The sequence below is a fragment of the Rhincodon typus genome, unplaced genomic scaffold (assembly GCF_021869965.1).
Source record: "Rhincodon typus isolate 14 unplaced genomic scaffold, sRhiTyp1.1 hic_rhity00006081, whole genome shotgun sequence".
In the NCBI taxonomy this organism is placed as follows: domain Eukaryota; kingdom Metazoa; phylum Chordata; class Chondrichthyes; order Orectolobiformes; family Rhincodontidae; genus Rhincodon; species Rhincodon typus.
The window spans coordinates 1-10360 of NW_025971719.1; the positions used below are offsets into that span (position 1 = coordinate 1).

The window sequence follows — 10360 nt, forward strand, 5'->3', positions numbered from 1 at the left end:
GGCCCAAAACGTCAGCCTTCCTGCTCCTCTGATGCTGCTTGGCCTGGCACGTTCATCCAGCTCTACACCTTGTTATCTCTAACGTTCAAACAGTACTCGGATGAGCACTTGAAGTGAGGGAAAGTGGGATGATTTTCTAAAAATTCATTCACAGGATGAATGTGTCACTAGCTAGGCCAGCATCCCTTTTTGCCCAGGGGCAGTTAAGAGTCAACCACATTGCTTGGGTCTAGAGTCACATGTAAGCCGTTTCCCGTTTCCTCTCTAAAGGACATTAGTGAACCACATGGGTTTTTCTGACAATTGACTCATGGTTATAATTAGACTCTTAACTGCAGATTTCTATTGAATTCAAATTCCACGATCTGCCATGGCAAGATTTGAAGCTGGGTCCTCAGAACATTATCTGGGTCTCTGGATTAACAGTCCAGCAATAAAACCTCTTAGGCTACCACCTAGTGTAGACAGTAGCATATTTTTGGCATTTCAAACTTGATGGGCTGAAAGGCCTCTTCTGTACCGTGATTCTGTAACTACCACGATCTAAATTCCACGTGAGTCTTACTGGTCACAAACAAACTAGAAAACAAGTTAACAAAAGATGCCAAGAAGTAAAAAGGAACACAAAGCTTGGGAATGGGTGGGGGAGTGCAACCTCTTGATGGTCTGCCCACCCTGACCTGTCCTTATTTTGACATGAGCCCCATGTGATTGCCTCCCCAACCATTCGGCTGCACTTCCCCTCCTTACTGTGAGACCCCTCTGCCTTGGTACTAACTTGCCTATAATCCCAGTCTTCGTCGCCACTGCTACCGGCGCTGCAAGGACCGCACAGCTACTGGTGTTTGATTTCCCCAGGAGACAACACACAAGGAGTGTCTACATCCACCTGTCAATAAGGCCACCAAGCACCACATTGACGACAACAACAACGGAGCTGCTACGTGGAGTACGGGCCGACTAGGCCAACAGGCGCGCAAACGCAGTGAGGACGGGACCAGTTGGCAGATAGGCGGTGGGGACGATGCCGGCAGGTACGCAAGCGCACTGGGGACGGCATCGGCTGGCGGACAGGCGCAGTGGGGACGACGCTGGCAGGTACGCAGGCGCAGAGGGGACGGCACCGGTTGGCGGACAGGCGCAGTGGGGACGATGCCGGTAGGTACGCAGGCGCAGTGGGGACGGGACCGGCTGTCGGACAGGCGCAGTGGGGACGTGGTCGGCGCGGAGTCTTGTGGGTCAGCTGGCGGATGTTGATGTCGCCGGGCTCGAGATCCCGGTTTAGTGGCAGCGGCGGTGGTGGCGGCCACGGTCTGACCGTGGGGCAGGTGAGCGATTGGAGGGAGGGAGAGTGTATTTGACCTGCTTTCAGGTCCCGCCGCGGCATTCTCCCGTAATTGAGGTGCCTGAAGAAATCCAGCCCAGTTTATTGCTATCTGTCGCTGGGCCTTGTGAGACCCGGCCTCTCCCGCAGCCCGAACATCCTTCCGGGCGTTGGGAAGCCCTCTTCAGAACAGCTTTTTGAGTGTCAGAATAACCACATACACTGTTCCCCTCTCCCGGAAAGGGTGAACCCCCGGCCAATTTTTATTTTGACTAGTCTTTTTTGTTGGAAGATTCTCCTTCGTTTGTTTTCGAGGAGTCTTATTAATGTGATCTGAAAATACAGTCGCGGCTGGAGGCTTTTCAATTTGTTACATTCTGTTCCCGTATAAAATTATCAAACGAACGTTGCCTGCACTTTTTAAAACTTGAGTTTCTTTCGTATCATGGTACAACTCCCATTTCACATCTCAATTTGAAGTTATTCTACTGTGGGCGAGTGTTCTGAATACAAGTCAACATTTTGAACTAAGCTAGGTTTGACTAGAGATATGACGTAGATTCTCGACTGCCTTAGAGATAGCATCTCATTTGATTGAGTGTCCCGATTCCTTGGTTGCAATGTGAATTAATTCTGAGACAAGTCCCCAACCAATATTGGTGGAATGATTCCTTGTTAAAGAAGAGGCAACCTGAAGTGATTGGCATCTATGTGGATGTGATAGTAAAGTGAACTTGTCAACTTGTATAAAAAAGTAATTTTTTTAAAATTACCATCTTTGATTGCTGTTCTGATAGTTTTCAAAGGGTAACTTATTCACCTTATTTTCATTTCTCACTGTTAATTCCCAAGTAATCTAGCACATTATTATTTCTAAGGAATTTCCTGGGCTGGAGATGCCAGTGTTGGACTGATGAAGGAGCAGTGCTCCAATAACTTGTGATTTTAGATAAGCCTGTTTGTCTACAACCTGGTGTTGTGTGATGTCTGAATTTCCTGGTGCCATTATTCTGTTTGCTGTTGTCAGAAATTGCTTGTCACTTAACAAAGTGACAATATGCTGTAAGTCCCCAGTCTTGGTTTTTGGGTACAGAACAGGTGGCCAGAATAACGTGAATGAGTCCTCCTAGCCACCAGTTTTAGTATATCTGCTGTATTTATTCTAAGCTTCGCTCCTGAGTAATCTCTGGTAGTCCCACCCCACAATCAACCACTGTAGAAGCAGCCATCGTTCAAGTTACAAGACCAGCCTGAGTTTCAAATAACATGTCAAAATGTAAATCTGTAGTATTAAAAATGATCTGTCAGTTATGTTTGAGGAGAAACTCAGCAGGTCAGATGCGTGGAGAGAAACAGTTAATGTTTGAGTCCAATAACTTCTTCACAATTCTTAAAACTTTTTTGTTGTAATCCCCAGTAGATATCAGAAAGTACTCCAGATCAACAAACGCATTCGGTACACAACATAATCATCCATTCTTCTCAACTGCCTTAAACTTGAACGAAAGTGCTGGACTAATTGCCAGTCAAAATACTTAGGCAGATTTTGTTAGCTCAAACAGGATGCTTCCAGCCAGTGGACAGAACAGTTTTATCAAGCATAATGTAGGGTGTGAGATTTATGTATTTTAATATCTTTGATTTTTAATTTGACTTTTGAATTAGTGACATACAACTTCCTCTATATTTCAAGCGTTTAAAAATTAACTTAAGTATTTCTGTAGCCATGATTATTTCTTTTAAAACCGTTTGGTAGAAAAGGATTAATGGTTTTTTTGTTTCCATTTGGAGAGTTTACAATTTGAGCAAGGTAAACAAGTGGTACCTCAAGGTTTCCGTTAGAAGCTGCTGGACTTGTTTCCCCTAAGCTTAAAACAAACCTAAAGCTTAAAGATTAAAGCTTAAAGCTTATCTTGCTTTGGTTTGGTGCAGTTCTGCAAAATTTTAATGAAGATGGATTTGTGAAGCAGAATTCCAGAGAAACGGAGAAAATGGTAAAAAAAATCTTAGAGCAAGGAGTGTAGTGATAATCCCAGACCAGAAGTGTTTGGTTAATACTTGAAGAGATTATTTGAAGCTAAGAATGTTTATTCTCATGTGTATGACAACTCTGGGAATAGAATAGATTTTTCCAGACCAGGAGTTGAAGGCACAGTTGAATTAAACATATTGAGTTGTTAGTGTGTTTCTCTGGTGTGAATATTGAACAAGAGGTGCCTTGGGGGTAGTGATAGATAAGTAAAGCAGTGTTTTTTGGGAATTGACGTGATTATAATTTATTGTCTGTTTCAAAATCTTTAAATTTGTGTTAGATGTAAATTGTTTGATCTACTCTATTTTACCTTCATTTCAGGAGCTTAATAAACTTCTGTTTTATTGTTAAAACCTAATCTCCAATGTTGTGCTATTGTTTCAGTAAATTTTATTCAATCAAAACACAATGTGATCAAGCCAGATTTCAGTCTGGGATCTAACTTTCCCAGTAATAATATGAGCTGGGATCATAACATATGCATAATGGAATTTGCATTCGCTTCCCAAATACATCATACTGACAACTAATCCATTGTTCTACCTAATTATCTAGTGACAATTTGAATTTAAAAATATTAGAATTCTTGGAGAGTTCAGTTGATTATTAATGAAAATATAATTCGATATGTTTGGACTGCCAGTAACTCTACAAAGGAGTGCACTTCCAAGGCACATGCTGAAGATGGGACCCCGACGGAAAAGCATCAAGAAGTGCTCAAGTGTGAATGAAGGAGGGGAAGCTGTAAAGCAGGATGAGCAGAGGGACTACATGAATCAGTTTTCACATGAAGTTTTGTGTCATATATTCAGGTATGTGCATATTTTAAATTATTCTTAAGCGTATCATTATAGTGGGGGAACCAATTCATATGTGTTTGACTTCGTGTCTCCCTTTATTTTATTTGATACATGCAATACCAATGGAGATTTTAAAAAACGGTTGCCAATGTTTGAATGCAAAGTTGTGAAGAAATCCTATAACTTCCACAAATACTTACCTGATTTACTAAGTATGGCTTATAATGCAAAGCGCTGAAGTGGAAAGAAAGCAGAATTTGCATTGTGCCCCTGAAAATCTACTTCCTATCGACACAAAAATGAATGGGAAGGAAAATGCTGAAGATGACACACAACTACAGCGAGGTATATACAGGTTAAGTGAGTGGGCAAAAACTTGTAGTACAATGTGGGAGATTGAGGTTATGTACTTTGATAGGAAGAACACAGGTGTCAAATATTACTTAAATGGAGAAAAACTGCAAAAAGCTCAGCAGCTAGTAGAGAAGGCAAATGAAAAATTGACCTTTATTTCAAAGGGACTAGTATAGAGTCATAGAGGTGAGAAACAGATCCTTCGGTCCAACTCGTCCATGCCAAGCAGATATCCTAAATTAATCAAGTCCCATACAGCATTTGGCCTATATCCCTCTAAACCCTTCCTATTCGTTTCCCATCCAGATGCCTTTTAAATGTTGTTGTTGTACTAGCCTCCACGACCATTTCTGGCAGTTCATCCCATACACACACCACCTCTGCATGAAAAAGCTGCCCCTTGGTTCCCTTTTAAACCTTTCCCTTTTCACCTTAAACCTATGCTGTCTATTTTTGGACTCTCCTACCCTGGGGAAAATACCTTGGTTATTCACTCTATCCAGGCCTTTCATGATTTTATAAGCTTCTTTAAGGTCACCCCCGCCCCACCCCCAGCCTATTCAGCCTCTCCCTATAGCTCAAACCCTCCAACCCTGGCAGCATTCTTGTAATTTTTTTTCTGAACCCTTTCAAGTTTCACAACATCTTTCCTATAGCAGGGAGACCAGAATTGGACCCACTATTATGTAAATAGGGAGTTCTTGCTAAGGCTATACAAGGCTCTGGTTGGACAACAGCTGGAAAACTGTGAAGGATTTTGAGCCCCTTGTCTCAGGAAAGATATCCTGTCATTGGAAGCAGTCCAGGGAAGGTTCACTAGGTTCTCCCTGAGTAAGTAGAGGACCTCTCATGAAGAGAGGTTGAGTAGGTTAGGCCTACACTCATTGAAAGTTAGAAGAATGAGAGGGGAATGTTACAATAAAGACAAGATTCTTGGGATCTTGATAGCTGCGGAGGGGTTGTTTCCCATTGTGGGAGAATCTAGGACTAGAAGGTGCGTTCTCTCAGAAAGTAATGGCCCATTTCAGACAAATAAGAGATTTCTTCTACCTTAAAGCAGTGAACTTGTGTAATTCATTTCCACAGCCCACTGTGATAGCTATGTCGTTAAGTTCATTCAAGGCTGAAATGGACAGATTTTTAATCAGTAAGGGAATTCAGGGTTGTGGATTATCAGATCAGCTGTCATCACAATACTGGAGCAGATTCAATGGGCTACTTCTGCTCCTACATTTTATGGTCCTAAGGTATAGTATACACAGCAGATTCTGAGCTTTGCTGGAGCATGTGAATTGCATTCTGCTTCTGTCTTGTATTTTTTTTAATAAATGTAGACATGTGTCCATTTGGAAATGAACTTTACTGAAGTGCCCAGCATTCCATTGTAGTCATTCCTCTATAATTAATGCAACACTAAACCAAATGGTATGAGCTCACAACACACCTCTTGCTAATGTAGCTGCCTCAGTATCCAATGACCTATCTGACATTAAGACCTAGATGTGATCAAGTTAGCTCCAGCTAGACAAGTATTTGAGACAGAGGAACATATTGCAAGGGAAGAACCAATAAAGATATGATCTCCCCTTTGCAAATTCCAGAATTTCATCGCTTAATATCTGTCAAACAAAGACTATGTCCTGTCAGCACTACTGTGTTTCCCCAGCCAGAAATGCAGTTTTCAGGTGGACTTCTTTCGTGTTCTTGTCAGCTTCCCCATTTCATTTAGTCATAAGCTAGGAGTGCTCATAAGCTTCCCCTTATCAATGTTCTTAATTAGCTCCATTAACATCCAGTCTTTCTCAAAAGGTACCTTCTGAAATGTCTCCATACCATAGCTTATTCTGCTTCAAGTTCCATATCCTCCTATATATTGTATATCTTCCAACTTCCACCTACTTTATTTCTTTCTTCACCCTTTATAGTAAAAGATGCTATCTTCCTTTGTTTTCAAAATGTAAGACCTTGAACTTCAGTTTTGTTTTCAAGATCCAAGATCCTATTGTTCACTCCCTCTTAGGCTTGGTATCCACACAGCTAACTTCCTCTAAAGCATTCAAAGACATGCTTATGTAATGATTGCTACAGAAATTTGATCACTGACCCAATAGTTTGGGTACTCACTTATTTCCCTCATCAACTAAATTGCTTGTTTGCCTTCATTTTCCAATTCCATTTGTTTTCCCAATATTCCAGGTCATTTGTCAATACTCCCTCTAGCTTTCAGCTGCTCATTACAAAAGTAGTGTAATCATAGAAACGCTTCAAGCCATTCAGCCCATTGAGTCTACACCAACCCTCTGAACAGCATCCCACCCAGACCCGCCCCACCACCCTATCCCTGTATCACTGCATTTTCCCATGGCTAATCCACCTAACTTCCATGTCCCTGGACACCATGGACAATTTAGCATGGCCAATCCACCTAAACTGCACATCTTTGGACTGGGGAGGAAACCCATACAGACACGGGGAGAATGTGCGAACTCCACACGGATAGTCACCTGAGGCTGGAATCAAATCCAGGTCCCTGGTGTTTTGAGGCAGCAGTGCTAACCACTAAGCTACTCTGCTGTCCCTAAAATCCATAATCTGGTTTTTCTCAGAAATTCTGTTATTGATATTGACCATATTAGCATTAATTTCCCTGTCTAAATACCTTGTTTGCAGGTATCTTCCCCTACAGGACATCATGTGTATGGAATGTTTGTCCCGGAAGTTAAAGGAAGCAGTTACTGTCTATATGCGAGTAGTGAAAGTGGTTGACCTATGTGCTGGCTGCTGGTGGGAGTACATGCCATCAGGTGGGTAAAATATAAAAGTGAGAGAGAGCTTCATATATATTGCTGTAATCGCATTAGTACGTATGCTCTGAACGTTCCAAGTATGGTGTACTTTCGTAATCAAGTAAAAGTAAACATCGGACATTCAGGAAAAAGTCCATTAAAAGTTAGCTTCTCTTTTTAAAGTACTTTTTTTTTTAAGTAGTTTAGAATTTACAGTTCGGATTTCAACTTTTGGTGTATAAACGATATGTGCAGGTTAAATGCTGGCTGTTGCAATAGTTGACCTCGTCTTAAGTTTCCGTTTCAAGGAAAATTTCTGGATGATGGTTTAATGGTGTTAGTCATACAATACAAAATGACACCATTTAGTCTATTGCACATTCAGCGTTTGTTGGGGATAGATGGCACTAGAGCATTTTATCTGGCCAAGACTTCATGAAGATATTGTATAATTGTGTAAAATGTGCCTTAATTATTAGGTGGTAGGAAAACCTCAAGACATAATCAAACCGGCACTTCTGATACCCGTACCAGTCTTGGAGAACAATAAATCAAGAATTAGTGGATTGTGTAGGATCATTACCATAATCAGGCGGGATGTTAGTATACCCTTACAATTATAGGTACGATAACCTGATTTCCAGAAGCTATTCCTTGGAGGACAGTTACATCTTTCACCAAGGAGGATGGTGATGTAAAATTCAGCAATGATCTCTGCTTTGGACCAGACAAGTCTCTCTCAAAGTATATTACAGTGATAGCCTAGACCCTATATTTTATATTTTTTTTAAAGGCAAGTGTAAGGCGCTGTGTTCCAGATATGATTCCACCACTAAGCTTTAATCAAAACACACTTTATCCTTACAACACAGTTAAAAGGCAACAAAAAGAAGAATCAGCATAATTTTACTCTATTGAAATACTTAATGAGATAATGTAACCACTATTCGTCAACCGTTTCGATATAGGCAGCATCCCATAAACACAGCAACAGTTATTATTCTCATGTGCTGTCTCTCTCCAGTCCAGTAGAAAGAAAGCCAAAAGAAACAGTCTGCCATTTTAATTCAGCAGCAAACTCAGGCTTTCAGCTCAAGCAGCCAGCAAAAAACACCAACTGAAAGCAATACAAAAATGCTTTTGGGCATGTATGAGCCTGACCCTGCCCACTCGTGATTCGTTTGTCTTACTTTTTAAAAAAACACCCATGGAGAGCTCCAAAGCTGCTTAGCAACTGCCTGTCAGAAGGCGACATTTCGGTACCACTGTGAAGACACCTGTCTGCAAGAGAAACAGCACAGTATTGTCACATCTCCAAAGGGAAATTTTTGTTGATGCATAGGAACAGATAGTCAATTCAGACAAAAGCACTAATTTTAGTCAAGAAATCACTGTTTTATTTGAAACAAAGGATAAAAGTACTGAATCTGAAGCCACAATCAAGGAATGTGGAATACATAACCTGTCTTTTTCAAAAAAAGAAGGCAACAAGGTCTTCAGATAGAAAATGAAACAACTATTTATTGTCTTATAGTTAATTCATATATACCATTGCGTTTAAATTTTGAATGCTGTACTGAGAAAGTAGTAATTTTTCCCAATGTGCAGTAGAACACTGAAATAAAAGCATAGTTCTGTGGATGCTGGCGATCTGAAATAAAATTAATGCTGCCAAAAGTCAGGAGGTCTGCCAGCATCTGTACAGAGAGAAGCAAAGTTTGTGTTTCAAATCAAAAGACTCTTCTTCAGAACTCAGGGGAACAAGCAGGCAAGTTCTATAAATAAATGACAGTAATTATCACTGAACTTCCTTTCACAGTCTCCAAAGTAATCTCCTGTTCAGATCTCTTGCTGTGCTCTGGAAATAGTAATATTGTCCTTTAATGAGTAAATAAGGAATAACCAGGCAGCCCTTGGTACAGTTAGAAGAATGCAAAATAGCTCTTTAGCTTCCTACTATAAATTCTTCTTTGGAACCCAGTGTAGGATGGATGTGTAAACATGCAAGTGGATGAGCCAGCAGACAGAGCTACAAGTCATATCTAATTCAGACTAGAAGAATTACATATGAATTAGTTTGCTTAACAACAAAATCTCTATTTATTGTATCCAAACTATATTTCTTAGTTAGATGCACAGTATAGATTGCAGTGTTCTTGAGAAATGTTTCCTGATGAAAATTGTTTATCACTAAAGTGACATACTTGAGTATTCTGGTCTATGTTCGTGTGCAGGAGAAATAAATATAAACTTTTTTTTATGTTTAATACCAGGTTTCATTGATGCCAGTTTTTTAACACTATTGAAAAAGATGCCTGACTTGGAACAGCTGTATGGGTTGCATCCCCGACACTTGGAACGACGGCGAGTCAGGGGGCATGTTGCATTTAGCATTCCTGGTGTACTTGAAGCTTTGCAAGCCTGCCCAAATCTATTGGCAAGTAAAATAATCATTCAACATGCTACTTAAAGATTAATTGCTTTTCATGTAGAAAAGCAATTTTTTGAGCTTGGTATACCAAGACAAAAATTGGGTTTAGTGCTCAATAGATATTTACAATGAACTTGTTGACTTCCTTGCCGAGCTGGCTTGTTTTTGTTCAGACATTTCATCACCATGCTAGGTAACCTCATAAATGAGATCTCCATGAAGCGATATTGTTCTGCTCTGCTTGGAATTTATACTGTCTGGTCTGTTACGATGAGTAGTGTCATTTCTGGTTTTGTTCTGTATGTGTTTGTATATGGGGTCCAATTCTATGTTTGTTGATGGCATTACAGGTTGAGAACCATGCCTCCAGGAATTCCCGTGCATGTCTGTGTTTGGCTTGGGCTACTGTGGTTACGTTGTCACAGTTAAACTAATGGCCTTCATTGCCCGACTGTACTGATATTGGAAAGTTTGTCGTGTCATTTTGCTGCTAGCTGATGTTCATGTATTCTGATGGCTAGTTTCCTTCCTGTCTGTGTGATGTAATGTTCGTTGCAGTCTTTGCATGGTATTTTGTAAACTAGAGACAACAAGGTGCAGGGCTGGATGAACACAGCAGGCCAAGCAGCATCA

General features: G+C 40.7%; 1 protein-coding gene across 1 annotated transcript; it reads left to right on the plus strand.

The window, feature by feature from the left end:
* Window positions 1-1209: 1209 nt before the first annotated feature.
* On the plus strand, window positions 1210-9737 carry LOC109922180 (F-box only protein 38-like; the record flags this gene model as incomplete). Its single annotated transcript, XM_048594116.1, has 4 exons — window positions 1210-1328; window positions 4000-4168; window positions 7181-7314; window positions 9570-9737. Coding segments are annotated over exons 2-4 (439 nt in total), but the record flags the coding sequence as incomplete, so codon positions are not given.
* Window positions 9738-10360: the final 623 nt, after the last annotated feature.